Source organism: Mustela putorius, unplaced genomic scaffold (genome assembly GCF_011764305.1).
Source record: "Mustela putorius furo isolate JIRA1106 unplaced genomic scaffold, ASM1176430v1.1 tig00000275_pilon_pilon_pilon, whole genome shotgun sequence".
Classification (NCBI taxonomy): domain Eukaryota; kingdom Metazoa; phylum Chordata; class Mammalia; order Carnivora; family Mustelidae; genus Mustela; species Mustela putorius.
The window spans coordinates 6,326,948-6,346,955 of NW_025421341.1; the positions used below are offsets into that span (position 1 = coordinate 6,326,948).

Genomic DNA, 20,008 nt, shown 5'->3' on the forward strand with positions numbered 1-20,008 from the left:
TCTCTGTGATTAACTGCATAATAAACCGTAAGGGCTTTGCCATGGCAATCTCCTCCTTACACCTTATTGCTTTAATAATAAAAGCTTTTTTATGGCAATAGAATAAAGTTTTACTATCCAGACAGTTTAGATAAAATGAGAAGATGTGTTTTGGGAAGGATAAAGGGCACATCTGAAACATGTGAGGTCAGCATAGGTTTTATGTGAGCTCAGTTGATAGAGAACGTGTTCGATGTGTCTTGAGTCTGGTGCCCTCCGGAGGACTTTATCCAACCATTTAAAGAATGTTTAGTGGGGGGGTGCCTTGGTGGCTCAGTTACCTGAATGAACATCAGACTCTTGATTTCGACTCAGGTCTGGATCTGAGTCTTGAGATAGAGCCCTGCGTGCTCAGCAGGAAGTCGGCTTGTCCTTCTCCCTCTCCCTCTGTCCCTACCCCTGCCCTGAACGTGGTCTCTCTCTCTCTCTCTCAGATAAGCAAATAAATAACTGTGAATTCTAAAAAAGAGAACTTATAGTGGTCAGTGAAAGGCTAGTTAAAGAGTTCTGTATTTCTGTCAAGTACAGAGGATTACCGTTTCAAAGCAAAAATGTTCAAAAGCAGGAATTACAGATGATCAGTGAGGGAAAGCCCAAATTTCAATAATTTATTACCACCCTAATTTGCATACAGAAACATCAACTATCTGTTTTGATTCTGAGCCAAACCCTGTGTGGTTCAGTGATTATCATTGCACTGTTATTCATAAGCTTAGGTCTCAAATGATTAGATTCCATCAGTGGCAAAAATGATATAAATTTTTGCTTAAACGTGATTTATATGCAAGCGCTACAGTATAACGATTAAGAAGTTTCATTATTGTTATCCCACAGAAAAATAAATACGTTGTCTCTCCTGCTCTTCACTGTTGGGCAGTTTCTTCAAGTTTTTATTTAAATTCCAGTTAGTTGATATATAGTGTCATGTTAGTTTCAGCAGTAGAATTTCATCACTTACCTATGACACCCAGTGCTCATCCCAAGGGCCCGTCACCCATTTAGCCCATCCCCTGCCCATCTCCCCTCCAGCAACCCTCAGTTTGTTCTCTAGGGTTAAGAATCTCTCATGGTTTGTTTCCCTTTCTCTCTTTTTTTTTTTTTAATCTCTTCCTCTATGGTCGTCTGTTTTGTTTCTTAAATTGCACATATGAGTGAAATCATATGTTTCTTGTCTTTCTCTGCCTGACTTATTTTTCTTTGCATTATACTCTCTAGCTCCATCCATGTTGTTGCAAATGGTAAGATTTCATTCTTTTTGATGGCTGGATAATATTTTATGTGTGTGCGTATGTACACACATTCACACACACACACACTATGCCTTCCTTTCATCAGTTGATGGACATTTGAGCTCTTTCCATAATTCGGCTATTGTTACTACTGAGCAGTGTCTTGTTGAGCAACCCATAACAGTCTAAGACCATAAAGTTGAACAGAAGTTTTTAAAACTCAGAGTTTCTCCCTGAAAAAGTGATGACTTAGTGGAGACCTGAACGAAGACTCACAGTTAATGAAATAAAGAACAGCAGGGTTGGGGAGCAGAGTTGTCTTCCAGCAGCAGGAAGGGCATGTGCCAAGGCCCTGTGGTGAGGAGAGAGCAGAGCAGAGACCTTGCAGGGTTTCATGAAGCTGGTGCCTAGCACACAGTAGGCACTCAGGTTGTGTTAGTTATGATCAGCTCTCATTCTGAAGCAACTCAGGGCTAACCTCTGTCTGCACAGGGGTACCTAAAAAGCAAACACGTGACCTTTCTGCTCCTTGGTAGGTAGGAATGTGGTCTGTGACACTGCCTGTGATTTCTCTATGACTCTTCAACTCTCTGATGTCATTCCTCTCAAGACCCTCCCTCCGGGCCTCTGTACCTGCTGACCCCGACCCAGGGCTTTGCCCAGCACGCTCCGTCCTTGCCAGCCTGCAGAGTGTTTCAGGAGGCGCACTCGTATGTATCTGTCCCAGGAGCCCTGAGGAGATCCAGCAGGGCTCACACATGGCGCTGAGGCACGTGCTCATGGAGCTGGCTCTGACACCAGGCCCTGGAAGGTGCTGGACGCAGCCTTCCCTCTTTCCCTCCTTTGGTCTGGCTCCTCGCTGTCCGACCTTCACTGCTGGCCTTTCCGACTGCCGCCTCTCTGTCCTCCGTGTCTACTTCCCATGATGTCCTTCCCTTCCGCGGTCCTGCCGCCTTTAAAGTGAAGCCCAAACAGACCCTCAGGCGTAGCTTACTGAGATTCTGGAGGGAGGATCGGAGGGCGCTGCTTCCGCTGGCCCCGAACCCTGGTCTGCGTTCTGCGCAGGGTCCGGATTCAGCAGGGATCCCTGGCTTGCCTTCGTGCACGTGAGTTTTGAAAGTAGTCGCACGTAGCGGTGCTTGAATTACTGAGACGCTTGAGGACAGTCTTTTGTTGAAATACCCAGAGGAGTGGAAGCACGGTTTGATGCCAGCTTCACGGACGCCTTCACAAACTCAAGTGGGCATTAAGCAGATTAACAGTTTCCTGTGAAAACCTGCATCCCTCCTGTTGCTGGCCCGGAAGGTCCGAACTAACCACTGTGTCAATATCTAGCTTTGCTGAGGATGTGTTGGGCCTGAGGATAGGTCTTATACCCCTGATGTCCATCTTGTTAAACTCTCTGGGCACATAATTATGTGAACAAACTTAATCAACAAGAATTTACCCCGATCTTGCAGCTGGCAAAGAAATTAGCAAAGGCCCCTTCCTCCTCCATTCTCCCCTCCCAACACACACACAGGCGGCAGGGCTCCCAGCCTCCAGGCTCCGGGCCTTGTTTGGGAGCTGGGTGGGTCGGAGGACCAGCCAGGCTGCCCTGGCACTCACCCTCGGGAAGCCTGAGCACACCCACTCCTGTATCCTGGGCCTGAATTTCCTTTGGTTCATCCCTTGCATGCTCTCGGATCCCAGCGACTCTAATTAGAAGCCTTTGGGTTGGTTTTGGGGGGTTGGGGATATGGAGGTATTTCTTACTATCATCATTTTCTTCCCTTTCCAGCTGGTTTTCCGCTTTTTCTCCAGTAAGTCCGGCAGGTCCTCTCACCTTCCTCTCCCCTTTGCCGAAAAGCCAGTGGGCTCCACGGGGATGGTAGGGCGCCTTCCTCCCCAGCTGCATTGCTCTGCCCCATCACCCTTGCCGGCACGGGGCAGGCGCTCAGCGAGTGCTTGTGCCACGGCTGAATGTTCTCTGAGTCTCCGCATTTCCCGTGCTCGCTGTGGCCTAAGCCCGCGCGCCCCGCTGCAGCCGGCAGGTGCACGGGGAGCTCGAGTTAGCTGCGGGCTCGCACGGTTCCGCCGCAGTATCCCCGCCCCCTAGTTCTTGGCACTCCTGTTGGTGTCCAGTGGAATTCACATCCCTCCCTGAGATTTGTGTCCGATCCAGGGGGGAAGGCGGGCCGGATATTCTCGCGCTCAGTCGCCTTCATCTGTTCAGCCTCATACTGACCCAAACGTGGAAGGCGGCCCCTGCTCGGTGTCTGTGTGCGCACCTGCTCGCGTTCAGACCGTCCGCGCCCCGTACAGTGACGGTCCGGAAGGCTCACATCACACTGCAGGCCGTGTACACCTTCGGCCTTGTGGCTCCTGGAAGTTCCTGTGCGCGCCCCCCCCCCCCAACCACCACCACCGCTGAGGTCTCTCTTCGGCTCTTGACCCCCCACGGCCCCACCCTTCTTGCTGACTTCTCCCCTCCTCTTTGGCCTCTTTCTGTAGGGGATACAAATTCAAAACGTGTTCCCAGGCAGAGAAGCTGAGTCGTATCGTTGTGACTGGGGCTCCTGACTCCAGATTTCTAGGTTCTCCCCTTGTCTCTCTAACAGCTCATCCGTTAGCCTCCCTTTCCTAAGCAAATGTGGAACTGCCCTCTCCGTGTGAGACACAAACCCAAAAACACAAACACAAAAAGTTGCCTGGCCCATCTTGGCTACATGTGTGAACTTGACAGAGGAGCTAAATATACCTCATAATCAGGGGCACACAAGCCTCTTTTGACTTAACTCAGCATTTCATATGATTAAGACACATATGCTGGTTTATGAGTAGATGGTCTCTGGGAAGAAATGGAAGAAGCTGGTGTTGGTGGAGACGTCCAGGGAAGGGAGCCAAGTACACGGGGACAGAGGGGAGATGAAGACTTTTATTTCCTCTGTTTAAAACACATTGACATCATACGTATTTAATGTCAATAAAGAAGTTACGGGTATCCTGATGGACCGGTCGGTTCTTTCCCTTGGGATTTCCTCGTTGGAACGAGCTGAGTTTCTCAGCACACAGTCCTGACTCACCAAGTGTTCAGGTTCTATTGTCTGGATGAGGAGCCCAAAACTCCTATAGACATATCTTACAAAATATGAATATTACAAAATATTCGTCCTAAGAGGAAATAAATTTTAAATACACTTTAAGTTTTAAAAGTACACCTGATGGGGGAAAAACATATCGGTTGGAACAGAAAGGTAGTAACTAGGGATGCTTACTGCCATGTATTGAAGCACCTTAATTATGAGTTCACAAACTGTACAAACAAGCAAAAAAATCTCATTGGTTTCTGCGGAGGGAGGCCAGGGAACCAGCTATATCATTTGGAAAACGGATCTCCCAGCATTTATCCTGCTGACCTACATAAATTGTACTACATGTTAACCCGAATAGTTGGTAAGGCAAAGTTTCTCTTTGTGCAAGACTTCAAGGTAAATAAATGAATAAGGAGTAGTAGAATTTGAATAGCCCCATTTTTAAAACACTATTTATCCAGGTAAGCATCATCAGTGACTGCTGATAATCGTAAAAAAATAGAGACACCCTTTGTATTTCCTACAGATTTGTTATGAGATGTAAGAATTTGAATACGTTCAGGTTTGGTTTTTTTCTAAAAGGAATATTTATAACTGCGTTGGGTCGTTATATGTCTGCTGGTGGAAGGAGGTAACATTAGGTACCCTTCCTGAAATATAAGCAAATCTAATCAGATGTATATATCTCATACCATATTCATAGGAAAATTTAAAGAATGGGTAAAATAATACCATGCAGTACAAATCAGCAAAATTAAAACCTTGGACAACTTAACAGAACAAACAACCTGCTTTCTTCAACAAATGAGTTGCAAACAGGCTGTGGAGAGATAAAAACAGATTTCCTAGACAATTAACCAATGCAGTGGCCAGACTTACTTAGATCCTGGCCCAAACAAACTGTTAACAAATACATAGGGAACAAATATGTAGGGAAATTTGAACATTGAGTAGATACCTGATAATATTAAATTATTGTTAATGTTTTTAGGTATTCTAGTATTCTATGTAATACTATGGTAGTAAAAGTATAAAGTAATACTATGTAATATAAACACTATGTAATATAAAGTAATATTATGTAATACTTTGTAATACTATATAATACTATGGTTGTAGTCCCAACAAAGTCGTTATCTTTGCGAGATATGTATTGAAGTATTGATGGTTGAAATGAAAATTTAAAAATACCTCGCATCTATACTTATCTATACATGAAAATCTGTGAAAGGATATGCAGCTGACCCTTGAGCAGTGGAGGGGAGAGAGTTGGGGTGCCTACCCCCCACTCAGTCTAAAGTCTGTGTATAACCATTTTGACCCCCCCAAAACTTAACTTACAGCCTCTTACTGACCAGTAGCCTTACTAATACCATAAAGAATCCATTCACACATCTCATATGTTATATGTATTACATAGTATGTTCTTACAATAAAGGAAGCTAGAGACGCGAAAATGTTATTGCAAAAATCATAAGGAGAAGACACTTGTGGTATCGTATTGTGTTTACCCAAAACAACACGCATGTAAGAGGACCTGCAGAGTTCAAGGTGTTGTTCAAGAGTCACCTGGATGAGGGGATTCTGATGCTGTATTCTGTTGTGAGGGGAACTAGGAGTCAGGATGGGAGAGAAGTGAACTATTGGACAGATTATTATTTATGCAAAGAACTAACCAAAAAGTAATACAGTGTGGGGGAAAAAGTTAATTTGAACTTGAAATGCTTCTTTGGGGGAATGAGAACGTATGGAGTTCTATTATAGAACCTGTAGATGGACTGATCCAGGCCCTACTTCTCAAAGCAGATCCCAGGGCCATCTGCATCAGAGATGGGCCCACGTCCCCGCCCACCAGCCAGTATCTGAGGGAGCAACACACAGAAGCATGTGAGAACTACAGGCCTAGATCCCCTGAACCCCGGCTTTTCAAATACTCTTCATATAGTCGTGGAACTTCAGAATTCATAGGGCAAAAATACTGCCAAATTTAAATTCAAAGCAGCACAATTCTGAAAGTCGGAAAAGGCTTTTTTTTTTTTTTTTTTTTTTTTTTTTAAGATTTGCTGACAATGATTTAATCAGCAGATGTCACTTTGAAATACTTGGGAGCAACCCTTCCGTGTTGCCTCATTTTTGGAAAGGCAGAGGGTGCTGCTGGCATTGTAACATAGAAATATTTATGGTAATTTTGTATTTTGTTTAATGAAAATAATTTTTCTTGTGCTTCCAGTGCTTATTAAAAGTTTCTCTTTGATTAAGCATTCTTTGCTTTTGTTTCTGTTTTTCCCCTCCCAGCATCATTGACAAAGAAGTTTCATTAATGGCAGAAATGGATAAAGTTAAAGAAGAAGCCAGTAAGTAGACACACGGTTGTTTGGTTAGGCGCCTCCTACTCTGAAGCAATCTGTAGGTCCGCTGGCAGTGATATGGATTCTGAGAAAGGTCCTAAAATTCACACCGAAATCCTGGCTAATGAGCTCTGGGACGTTGGGCAAGTCACGTAGCCCCTGGAGAGCTTGGGCACCTCGTGTGGGCGTGGCCCCAGGAGCACACAGCAGAGCAGGTACTCAGCAGGATAGGTGTCCGGCTGAGTTACTTAAAATTGGGGGCGTATAAAGGGGTACTTACAGGTAATTGGGTTCAAAATGACATTGAATTTAGAATTAAATTTTCAAACATCAGTTTTATGCGTTTGCAACTTCCATATCTTGCTGTGTGCCTTAAAACGATACGTTTCCCTGTTCTTTCTTAGGTTCAGCTATCTCAAGTTTAACACATCACATTCCTCTAAGAAAACTGTCCATTTGAAACTTGACTTAAATTCCCCTTAACATTTCGAATCACATCTTTAAATTAAACGCGTCTGCCTTTTTTTCTGAGCACTTCGGATGCCAGCATCCGAACCAGCCTAAAAGCAAGATGTTCCAAGCTTTTAAACAGCTCTTATAAGTTTAATAATTCAAACGTAGAGATGTACTAAGTGAAGTTTTCTTAAAACACTCCCGGTTCTGTTTACAGACTCAGTCATATCTGCTGACAGCTGCCAGCGTAACACCTCGCAAGAAAATCAATGACAGGTTTTAAGTTGAAATCACAAATGAGACTATTTAATGTCCCAAATACCCTGTTTAAATAATAAACACCCTCAGACAGTCTTAAAATATTCGTATACCCTGGGTTGGATTTATTGTATTCTCCTTATACTTATTTCTAGTTCTCAGTTTGTCCAATGGTCGTAAAACTAGTCAACAGATAGTAGGACAGATTTCAACTCCCGCAAACAGGCTGAGGTTCACGGGTGCGACATTGTGAGACCAGATTGCTTTGTCAGCGGCAATAGCAAGTCCCAGGTTCGGCTGCTAAGCCCTCTCTTAGGATCAAATGCAGTCCCGTGTCATTGATGAGAACCCTAAAACCACATTTTTCACCTGGGATCTAGTCTTACAATTCTTATCTCCTATGCATTTTATTTTTTTTTTAATTTTTTAAAAAGATTTTGTTTATTTATCTGACTCACAGAGATCACAGGTAGGCAGAGAGGCAGGCAGAGAGGGAGGGGGAAGCAGGATCCCCGCTGAGCAGAGAGCCCGATGCGATGTGGGGCTTGATCCCAGGACCCTGAGAACATGACCTGAGCCTAAGGCAGAGGCTTTAACCGACTGAGCCACCCAGGCGTCCCTCTCCTGTGCATTTTAAATTCTTTATCCTTACCCAGATTTTTCCTCACTAACTGGATGAGTGACTCTGCACCCCAAGAACCTAATTCCTTCCCCTTCAACAGATTTTTCCTCACTAACTGGATGAGTGACTCTGCACCCCAAGAACCTAATTCCTTCCCCTTCAACAGTGGTGCCTTTCTTTTTACCAGAATGAAGGATCCGACCAAATTTTTCATTCTTTTTCTATTTTTCTTGTCTGGCCCTTGTAATTCAGTAGTCACTTTGTGAAAAGTAACGATTGGTATTTTTGTTACACAATTTTTAAAAAATGATTTTAAGCAACGTCTGAGAATTTCAAATAACAGCAAGTTTTTATGAAATAAAACGAAATGTGATCCAGGGTTCAGCTGTGGAATATTTAGGCAGTTACACAATCCCTTTGAATGTGAAATTATTTTATTTTATAAAATGTTTTTATTTTATAAAGTAAATGGTATTTTATTCTTATGAAGTTTGTTTATTTCTTTCCACATGATGGGGGATTTTCCCTATTTCTTAGGTATAACATATTCTTTCTTGTTAGTTTCATGTCCTATTGATAACAATGTGAGCAGCCAACACAGACACAAAAGGATCTCTAGCACCAAGATACAAAGTTACTAGCACATCCCCTCCTAAGAGATTAACAGTAGACCTCAGATATCACGTGCTCATTCTATCTTTTTTTTTTTTTTTTAAGATTTTATTTATTTATTTGACAGAGATCACAAGTAGGCAGAGAGGCAGGCAGAGAGAGAGAAGTAAGAAGCAGGCTCCCTGCTGAGCAGAGAGCCGGATGCGGGGCTCGATCCCAGGACCCTGAGAGCATGACCTGAGCCAAAGGCAGAGGCTTTAACCTACTGGGCCACCCAGGCGCCCCTCATTCTATCTTCTTGAGAGAATAATATTGGGATCCAAGACCTGTGGTATTTGGAGCATCTCTGGAGAGCTTCCCCATTTTTAAAATTCACTCAATTAATAAACATTTACTGTGCACTCACATATCACAAACTGGGTTTGACTGCAAACAGCAAACTCTGGGACCTGCACACACACGGAGTTTTAGCTACGCTGCTAAAAGCATGAAATTGGTTGGTAGGGTTTGTCTAACTTCATTCAGTCACTGGTGCCAAGTCTCCTAGTTTGAGAACTGCCCAGAGCCCCGGGGAAGCCATCTTGCTTGCACTGGGGACAAGCAAGACTGAGTTCCAACCCAGATTCCACCTGTTTACTGGCTGTGTGCCTTCGAGCCATTTTGTTAAGCTCCTCAACATCCACGCTTACCTCTCAGAAGAGGCGGAATAAGAATAGTATCATCTCAAATAGTTACTGTAAAGATAAAAGGGGAAAATATATGCCAGGCACTTAGCACAGTGCCTGACCCAGTATGTGTACGAAAAGGGAAAAGCACTCACTAGTGAAGGGGTCAGTCCAACCTCCTCACATGACCACCAGAAAATGGAGCCGACGGACCTCAACAGCGTCTCTCAGGTGACACAGGCGTGTCTCCACAGGCAGAGGGAACCACTGGATTTCCCTCCACTAAGAAGTGAACTGTCTTGAGATGGCTCATCTCTGGTCTCCAGAGTACTTTCCACATTTTCTGTTTGCTGCCCATGTTACAAACCTTATTTCCTCAGTTATAACATAAGCCCCTCTGTCCGTCATGGCGCCTGACGTAGTGCTGAGAAGACTGTGGGTACTTCATAATATCTGTTAAGTGAATTATTGTAATTAATTCAGTGTCTGTAGGCTGTGGGATCCAATATTAGTAATTGCAAAAAAAAAAAAAGGAAGTGTATTCTAGATGAACATATCTCACTTTATGAATATTTGAGGTTAGCATTTTTTTAGTGTATGGTACTAAACACGTCATGTAGGTTATTTCATTTAGTTCCACAGTAGCCCTAAAAGTAATATGATTATTACGTTTATAGATGAAGAAGCAAAACATGTTGTAGGGCTGTTGTAGGGCTATGGTCTCAGACTGTTTGAAGGAACTCAAGACCAAAATAGGTGTGTTCTTGGAGCATCAAATTTATTGGAGATAGGAGAAGAAAACATATAAACAGGAGCGCAGATCTATTGGGAGGTGAAGGAAGGACTCAGAACAGTAGGAGGGTAAAAGTATCAAAGAATCTTCGTGCTTGAAACAAACTTTGTGTCCCAGCTCCTCCCCCCAGGATTTCAAGCCCATCCTCTGCTAAAGGGTATTATTTGAGAAGCCCTAAAATTTTCCATGGTTCATGCAACAAGAGCCAGCTTCCTGCATGTTCCAAAAACTTGAAGGAATTCATAAATCCTATTATGAAAGTGGATTTCAGCCTACCAGATAGTGTTTATAAAAAGTACCTAAATAATATTAATGAAGTCCCAAATGCAGTGAAAATGAAAGCTGCATGAAACTGTCTCTCTACAGATTTCCAAAAGGATGTTGCTTTCAAAACATACCTTATTATTCTATTTTAAATTTGAGGATCAATGTATCTTAGGATCTGGTCTGGTTTTGTTTTTGCTTTTTGTTTCTGTGATTGATGTTTTTGAGGTGAACCTGTTAGTGTCCCCACAGAATATTGGCTTTAGATCTCTAGTTTTAAGGCTTTTTCATAATGAAAGGCTTTGAGATGTTAATGAGACTGTATGTAAAACTCATCCCAACACTGGCTGAGGCAAAAGTATTCACTTTCATACACATTTGCATGTGGGTAAACTCAGAATTTATTGGTGATTTTGCACCTGCATTCCTGTTTCAGGACCCATTTATATCTATTTCTACAAAATCTTTTGTGCAAATGCCCAAATTCTTCTCAAAAAGTACAATTATGCCTAATTGTCACCAGTCCCACAAATGATCCATTAAGAAAAGTCAGATCTGTTTAACTGTGTAGTCATTCAGGGTCTGCTGACCCCTTTACCATTGGCTCACCAAGTATAGGCCTTCGGAATTTCTTTTTTTAATCTTTGCAAGAGCAAAGCACTTTGTTTCAACTCCCTGCTCAAGAATCGTTTTTTCATGCTACAGATTTAGTCTCATTCCTATGTTGAATTATGGCAAATACATGAATAATCAAAGGTATAAATGTTAAACATGCCTCAGTGGTCCTTCTAGAAAAAGAACTTCTGTCCTTCTTTGTGTATTCTTTTTTTTTCCCCCAAGACTTATTTATTTGTTTGAGAGAGCGCACTCATGGAGGGGAAGGCCAGAGGGAGAACGAGAGTCTTAAGCAGACTCTGTGCTAAGCCCAGAGCCTGACAGGGGTCTCTATCTTATGACCCCAAGATCATGACCTGAGCCAAAACCAAGAGTTGGACACTTAAGCTCCTGTGGCACCCAGGCACCTCGCATATTGCTTTTTTTTTTTCAATAAGTGTTTTTTTTTTAATTTTTAAAAAGATTTTATTTATTTGTTTGACAGAGAGAGATCACAAGTGGGCAGAGAGGCACGCAGAGAGAGGAAGGGAAGCAGGCTCCCCGCTAAGCAGAGAGCCTGATGTGGGGCTCGATCCCAGGACCCTGGGATCATGACCTGAGCCAAAGGCAGAGGCTTTAACCCACTGAGCCAAACAGGCGCCCCGCATACCGCTTTTAAATAATGGATTGACCCAGTCGTTCAGTCCCTCATTCAGCAAGTGTACATACTGGGCACCCACATTGTACCAGGCCCTAGGCATTGTGGACACGGAAAACTGTAAGTGTAGCCTCTGCCGTGATTGGAGATGCTTCCAGGGGCCAGGCTGGGATCATTAATGAGCCAGGCAGGGCAGGGAGTGACCACGGCACGATGGGCGCCATGCTCCATCCCTAAAGGGTGACAACTCAAGAGTAGCCAGTTGTTGCCACATGTTGGCCAACTGTGGCCAGAAATTCCAATATTTTAGGAGAAGCCAGAAGTCCGGCTTCTGAGTGAAATCTCCTAATTTTTAAATGGAGACAATTCATTTGTATAAGTAACATGTGGACCAAACAAAACATACGTACTCTGTGGCCACCCATGAGAGTAGGCCACCTCTGTGTGCCCTCTTGTGTGACTGGGTAACTGGGACATCATTCAGTAATACGGGGTCTGTACTTGGATGGATTCTTTCCACACCCATCATGGGAACTCGTTCTCGACTAGCTCCCCTGTGTCCTGAAAGACTACCGGCACACATCAGCTTCTGCTCAGCTACATGGGTTTGTAAATGGGAGGCAAGGGGAGTCCTGGTGGATAATCAGAGCATGATTAGAGGAGTTTAGCCAACAATTAGACCTTGTGAGTTACAGATTACTGATTCTATCGACATCTCAACATTCATATCAGCATTAGTGATAATGTTTCTCTGTCTGTAGAATGGATTATAGTTTGCAGGAAATCTTAACTCTTGATTGCTTTTCAACTTTTCGAGGGGTTTTGAAGTGGCTGTTTTTGACATTTATACATTAAGAACCCTTACGGTGAGAAATCATTGTTCAGCTCTGCGTGTATGCTGTGAATCTGGTCTAATAAAGCAGTTGACTTTTGTTCAGCCAAGAAAGGAATGTAACTCCAATATGTGTAGCGTCTTCATTGGGTGGACTTCTTTCTTCTCATAACTCAACATGCTTGTCCAAAAGAAAGGAAGGCAGTTCGTCTGTGACTTCAAGTTAGAGAATAAGCTATCTCTCGGAAGAGGAAATTTTGTATTTAAATCTCACTCTATGTGATTGTATGCATTGCTTTTGAGCTAGCTGTAGAATCTTTTGGGAAACACAGACACATGCACACAAATTCACCTGTGGACTGCTACCTCTGCTTGAACCTTCAGGCCATCCGACAGACATGTGAAATGTGGCACCGGACGGAAAGCTCCCTGGTGTCTTCTGCGCGGATGCTAAAGAGGATACACAAATCCCGTCCAAGCGGGTTTTGACTCACCCTGGACATTTTTCCATGGGGGACGCTTAAAACAAGGCTCTCTGGTCTAGAACTTCTCTTTGGTTGCAAAAATGGAAACAGATCTGTAGAGTATCAAAAGCAGAGGCATTTTTTAGTTCACAAAAAGCTAATAAAGTAAAACTTCAATGTCACATTCCAATGATACAGCTAATGGCTCTCAATGAGTAAGTGGTAAAGTTCAGAAGGTCTGACGCTGTTAGAATTTCATAGTCCAGCACATCCAGGAGAATGGTTTTTGCTTAGTGGCCTCCCTATCTTTGCGATATCATTCAGACAGGATTTCGCCAAGTGTCTTTTTTTTGGTGATAGTGGTTCTGAGTAATGCACAAGTTGCAAAGACTAAATTAAGGAAGTGAGATCAGACGGCGGTGAGGAAAGCAAAGGAGACCGTGGGTGTACAGTGAGTCCAAAGGGACCGTGTTTGATTGAGGAGTTGGTGGATAAGACATACAGAAGTGATCAGTCCCGAGCACTGAGGGCCAACCCACCTCAGTAACCAACTCGGAAAACCTAGTCATGGTCCAACAGAGCAATCAGTACGTGGAGGGAGAACCGATCCCAAGAAACAGGTCATTTAATATGTTTAGATCACTGGCCCTAATGCATTATTCTTTCTTATTTGGCAGTGGAAATCCTGACTGCTCGTCAGAAGAAAGCCGAAGAACTAAAGAGACTGACGGATCTGGCCAGTCAGATGGCGGAGATGCAGCTGGCGGAACTCAGGGCAGAAATTAAGGTCAGTTCTAAAATATCACAGCCTGAACCCGGAGCCAGAGATCTGATCCCCATTACGTTTGTTTTGCATCGATAGAGTGCGGCTCTCTGAGGATCTGATGTAATGCACCCAGCTTTAATGTTCTTTCCCAGTGCTGAGCTAGAGAATACAGAAGGGCAAAGAACCCACTAATCACTGTATTTAAGTCTACTATGGTTTGCAGGGATATATTATTACAGAGGAGAAGTACGAGCTCTTTTCTTAGTCAGTAGAGACTGACCCAAATAAAATGTATTCAACCACGAATTAGAGCTGGAATGGGGGATATTATTTTCACCATATGTAATTCAGGTGTATGTATATAAGCACTCCGACATGGGAACACACAGCGAGTGTGAACCTGGTAGAACAGTAAGGATGCTAAAGCTTACATAATACACAGCGACTTCTTTCTTGTATCCTTTTCTAGCTGACTTGCCCTTTTATTAAGAAGACCACCCACAGATATGTATTTATTGGATCTCTATAGTGGCAAGCGATAGAAGCTGACCCTGGCTAACCTCGAGAATAAGAGGAAGTTGAAAGAAAATGAGTGCAGCTCTCCAAAGTGTGATCGGAGGACTCCAGGCTACACTTGGGCAGAAACCCAGGCAGCCTCCTGGGTGACGTAGACAGCTGCAATTACCAGACTTTCTTCAGGGTGCCGTTAGAGTGGGGGACCTTTAGATGTCATCAGCCTTTGTGCCACCCCACCCGATTCACGTCCCAAAGAAAGAGATTCTGATTGGCCTCAGCCTGAATCACAGACACCATTGGGCTAAGGGAGGCCTTGACTGACCCACCAACACTGGGGATCTTTGAAACTGCATTGGGATACAGTTATCAGGAGGAGAGAGGTTCCCAAAAGGGCAAAAACAAGTGTCTACAACAAAACGGGAACTTCCAGTTTCTACATTTTCCATTATCCTCTTCTTTTTCCCCAATGCCCTGAACATACACACATGGGCTCAGCATCAGCATCTGCCCAGCTTCTAGGGTCTAGAGTGCTTTGAGGACACAATTGCTACTCGCTTTCTAAGTAGGACCGTCTGCTCATCCAGGCATAAAAGTTGCTGGGGTGGCAGAAAGTGGCAAATGACTTCAGTCCCCTCTGCCCTGGTTAAGCATGAAAAGGAGCCCCTTGGGGATAAGGACCTCTCTGAGGGTCCTGAGAAGTCCTGATGGTCGTTCCCTTCTCGTCTGGTCTTTGTTGTTGCCAACCAGTCCCTTGCAATGTCTTCCCACCCAGCCTTTCTGCCTCCACTGTCTCCCTCCAGCCTGGTCAGCCACCCTAAGACCGGAGTCGCAGTCCAGAGCAGATCTGCCCCCCCCCCCCATTATGGCCTACCCTCCCCTCAGAATGAAATCCAGAGCTGGACCCCATTATTTATATATATATTTTCCAAGCTCTGTGCCCAAGGGAGGAAGGTGAAATTGCCAGCTCCAGGTCTGGTGACATCTGCTTACTTTCCAAGTTTCATTTCTGCCTACCCAGATGCAACTCATCAAAAAATGGTTAACAGCACAGGCTTTAGGCCAAAACAGTCCAGCTCCTGTGACCTTGGGTAAATTAAATTCCTCTCAGATTCCTAGAACCTTGATTCCCTCTCTATAAAATAGAGATAATAACAGAACTGACTTCATAATAATACGATCAGATGAAAATGAGACTATCTGTTAAGAATTTGGTCCACGTCTGGTAAGTGATCAATATATTTCTTTTAATGTTCCAGCACAAATGCTCCCTCTCACGTAACACTTCCCCTATGCCCCTTAGGAGGAAATCATTCTTCCTCTTTTGTATTCCTCAAGCACTTACCACATTCTACCTCGTATTGTGGTTATCTGTTTCCCTGGTCTTGTGGTAAACTCTCTGGCAAATTCAGGAGGGACTGAGTCATAGTTATTTCTGTATACCTCACTCTGTCATCTACACACAGATCTTAATTTTAAATGAATTGAAAAGTAATCTCTTTCCTACTTCCTTAAACAGCACTTGAAATTCTACCATTCAAGATAATGTTTTCTAGTTACTAAAGCCTTTTTGAGTGTCCTGCTTCCCTGTTAGGATGGGGAAGGATTACGTGTCTTCTTTCAAGAGTGGGTGACACCTTAGCAAGTCATTGGCCAAATTAGAAAGACTGCCAGAATGCAATCCTGCGATCCCAAAATCTGTAACGGGACAGAACATGCTAGAAGGTGGGCGAGGGGGCTGAGAGTTAAGCACGGGAGTCCAGATGCACATTTTGCCGGATCACAGTTTTCTCCAGGTCTGGGCAGGAGAAAGACAAAACCCTCACAGAATCCTGAAAGGAGAAGGTGATGGATGTTTCTCCAGGCAAGTCAGACCAGGCCCGGTTTGACGGAACCTCCCAGGGGCAGAGCCGGCATGCCCGGCCTCCTGGTTAGCAGGGACAGCGGCCGCTGAAGGGCAAAGCGACTGAATCCGCTGAGTGCCTGGGTCACTCCCGTAACCGTGGGGCTCTTGTCTCCTCCAGCACTTCGTCAGCGAGCGGAAATACGACGAAGAGCTCGGGAGAGCCGCCCGGTTCTCCTGCGACATCGAGCAGCTAAAGGCCCAAATCATGCTCTGCGGAGAAAGTGAGTTTTGCGTACTTGCTAAATAATTCTGTGTGAGTTAAGCTCGGTGCTATTTGGAGTTGATATCGGAAATGTCAGGTGTGCGGTCCCCCAGGGGGGTTAAAGCGAGGTCTAAAGAGATTTAATGATCTAAGGTCACGACACAAGTCACTAGAAATGTCAAGATTTGAACTTAGAGTCTTCAAATGCCACTGCCCGTCCGTAAATCCCCGGGATTTATGAAGCAGAACAGAACGGGTCAGCTAGTCTATATCTTTTGCAAACTTTTCTTAAGCACCGCCGGATAAACTGCCTTTCTGAATTTCCACCAGCCTGGCTCCACAGAGACCTGTTACCCTGAGAGCTGGGCTCCCTAACAAGTCTGGGGACAATCGGCTCTGGTCATAAAGGGCCCAGCTGTCGTCTGTGAACGGCTCTCTGTGCCTGGAGTCTCTCCCCCTGGTGGGTTCTGTGTGCTTGCGGGGGGGGGAAGTCTGCAGATAATGAAGGACTTCACTTCAACCATTAGCTTTAGGCTTGTTCGCTATTAAGCCTTAATTAGAGCAGTTAATGTGCAACAAAATTGGCTGATCTTTCTTTTTTCTCCTACTCCAGCCACCCATGGGGGCGGGTGGGGACGCGAAGGGACAGTGAGATGGCGAGTGAGATGGCGTTCAGGTGGGGACAAGGAGGAAGGAAGGACTGGAGAGGGACGTGAATGCCCCACAACCTCAGAGTCCGCTGGACATTTGCAACGTGGCTGCACTTTTGTTTTCAAAGTCAAAAGTGCTTCCCCCCCCCAAGTATAAAAAATAGAAGCTTGATCTAAAAATCAGAGAGCTGTATTAAATAGAACATGCCATTACCATTGTGTATCCCTCACACTTTCTATGCACGTTTCACTTGGGTTAAGTCAAATATTACATCTCTCATGATACTGTATGTTATAATTTATTATCCTATACTACATAATACAAAGGAATTGATTCGTTTTTATCATTTCACAATATACGGTTGAGATTTTTCCATGTCAACATTTAACTCATAATTTATATGAATATAACTGACACAACCAGTCCCCTAATTGTGGACCAGTTGCTACCAACTTTTTCACTGTTAAAATAACACCACTGTGGGCTCCATAGCTCAGGGCTTAGAGCACTGGTCTTGTAAAATAACACCACTGTGAGCATTCTTGTTCACGTATCTTTAGCAGTTATCTGATTTTCTGACTGAATGTCTTTTTTTTTTTTTTTAAGATTTTATTTTTGAGTAATATTTATAGACAACATGGGCTTGAACTCAACCCCAAGATCAAGAGTCACACGCTGTACCAACTGAGCCATCCGGGAACCCCCCTCCCGATGTATTTCTTTTCAATTATTTTCCTTTTTTTTTTTTCTATGTGTTCCCTCCCTCGTGTCATAATCTACCCATTTATCATTCTCTACCCCCCCCCCATTTGCCCCATCTGAAAAACAAATGAGTGGGTTCACAGTTGGCCATTTAACTGTCCATGCAAGTTTCCACTTCAGCCTGGTGATGAGTGAGACCCTGAGGCCAAGTGACTGTCCCCATCTGAGGAGGGATGGTTGGTGCAGCTTCACCCCCTTCCCTCCAGAGCACTTCCAGGGCCATCTCGTGGAAGGAACCATCCCGTACCAAACAGCAAGTGTCCACACGAGAGACAGCCTCCCCTGTTGGAGACAGTAGTCGTCCAACAGAGGACTCCTTCCAGCTCAGCCTTGTTGAGAACACACTGGAAACCCACAGCTAATGAACCAGAGTCATCCCTGAGCTGTAGGAAATAATGACCACCCCCTCCCCGCTGAAATTGTATCTAGTGAACACAAGAGCCACTGAAATCCCCTGGTCACGTTGGGACAGTCCCCAATGGGCTGTCACACCTTACTTACAAATAAGGGGACTAGAGATGCATCCCTGTCCTTCCCATTTCTAATGTTCTGTGGTCCCTCCTCGTCCCTGCTGATCCTCTGGAAAAACCCAAGGATGAAGTCCGATCCAATACAGGTAGCACAGAACGTTGCTTTTAAAAAATTGTTGACAATTTTAAGATTCAAAGGTCTGATTGCCCAGCACGGCAGTCCAATTCCGGTGAACGGTGAGAGGGAGGTGGTAACTTCATCCTTGAGCGGTTCCCTCCAGCCCGGACTCAGGATCATCACACAGAAATCATCCCAGCCCAAACCACCTCATTCAAAACCGGCGGGGCTGGGGATCATGAACACTGAAGAGCCCAGTCCACTGGGATCTGTGTGATGAGGCACTGACTCGAGCTTTGACTCGGGACCCACCTGCAGATGAGCTGTAGAAAATGGCATCAGGAAAGAGGCCGGATCATGTGGCTCTCGTGGGACATGAACAGTGCTTTAGGGCCTGTTTGGGCCGGCAGGCCTGGCTCCGTCATCACAGAACGTGCATGACCCAAAGTGACAAAATTCCTGACACCCAGCAGAACATCCACGTGTCCACATGCCTCCTGGTCCTCCTGTGTCTCCGCAGCCCCCACTGGTCTAGCGAGCAGACGGCAGGCCTGGGCTTGGGAACAGGGAAGCCGAGAGGCAGATCACCCTTGTGCACAGGTGCGAGAGGGTACTTCGAGACTCCGCTGTCTCTCTTCCTTCTGCGGTTCCTAGCCTAAGGAATAACACTACAGTCGCTCATATATGTCTTCTTGCCGACAAGTGTTTCCCAACTTGTATGATGATGCCGTCATCACCGTCCGGTGACTCTCCCAGACAGGACAGTGCCCTTTCAGATGACATCTTAAATATATATACATGTACATGTTTTGAAACTCCTGTGTGTCTGTATATATACATATATTTATGCGTGTGTGTATGTGTGTATATATTTTAAAGATTTTATTTATTTGACAGAGATCACAAGCAGGCAGAGAGGCAGATGGGGGGTTGGGGAGCAGGCTTCCTGCTGAGCAGAGAGCCCGATGTGGGGTTCGATCCCAGGAACCTGGGATCATGACCCGAGCCAAAGGCAGAGGCTTAACCCACTGAGCCACCCAGGCACGCATATATATATATATATACATATATATATATATATATGTATATATATATATATATGCTTTTTGAAGCTCCTGCCAGTGTCTCCCGTCTGCTAAGGGCTTCCCGAGGCGGGAGGGGTCATGGCGCAGCCGGTAACGCCAGGCGCTTTCTCGTTGCAGTCACACACCCAAAGAACAGCTATTCCTCAAGAACGCCCTGCAGCTCCCTGCTGCCCCTGCTGAACGCCCAGGCAGCAGCCTCTGGAAAACAGAGTCACTTTACCCGAAAATCGACCAATCACAACAAGCCCTCGGAGGGTAAAGCCGCAACCCCCAAAATGGCCAGCAACCTTCCCAGCGCTGCCGACAGCTCTCCCCAGGCCGTGCCAGCTAATAAGCAGGTGAGCCTGTGCTGGGAGGCCAGCGTGCGCTGCCCCCGGGGGTCCCGCAGACCCTGGTGCCCGGACGAAACTACCTGCCGGGCTGGGGAGGCCTCTGGCCCCCGGGGGGCCTCCCCGAACTCCCCTGGTCAGTCCACACACATTCCAGAGGCCCTTTTCCAGGCAGATGAGGTGGCCTGCATACGCCTGAAGGAGCCAGCCCTTCTTGTGCCTTTCAAGCCACACCCCTCACCCCCCAACACACCCCTGCACCCCCCCCACTCCTCACAACACCCCCCCACCCCCCCACCCC

General features: G+C 45.2%; 1 protein-coding gene across 6 annotated transcripts in view; it reads left to right on the forward strand.

The window, feature by feature from the left end:
• Positions 1–20,008, forward strand: part of SPATS2L (spermatogenesis associated serine rich 2 like) — a 165,413-nt gene that overhangs the window by 142,007 nt on the left and 3,398 nt on the right. For all 6 annotated transcript variants that reach the window (XM_004772186.3, XM_045078523.1, XM_045078526.1 and 3 more), the window contains 4 exons: positions 6,638–6,696; positions 13,583–13,692; positions 16,209–16,311; positions 19,496–19,716. In XM_004772186.3, coding sequence (XP_004772243.1) covers positions 6,638–6,696; positions 13,583–13,692; positions 16,209–16,311; positions 19,496–19,716 — 493 coding nt within the window. The remainder of the gene's footprint in view (positions 1–6,637; positions 6,697–13,582; positions 13,693–16,208; positions 16,312–19,495; positions 19,717–20,008) is intronic.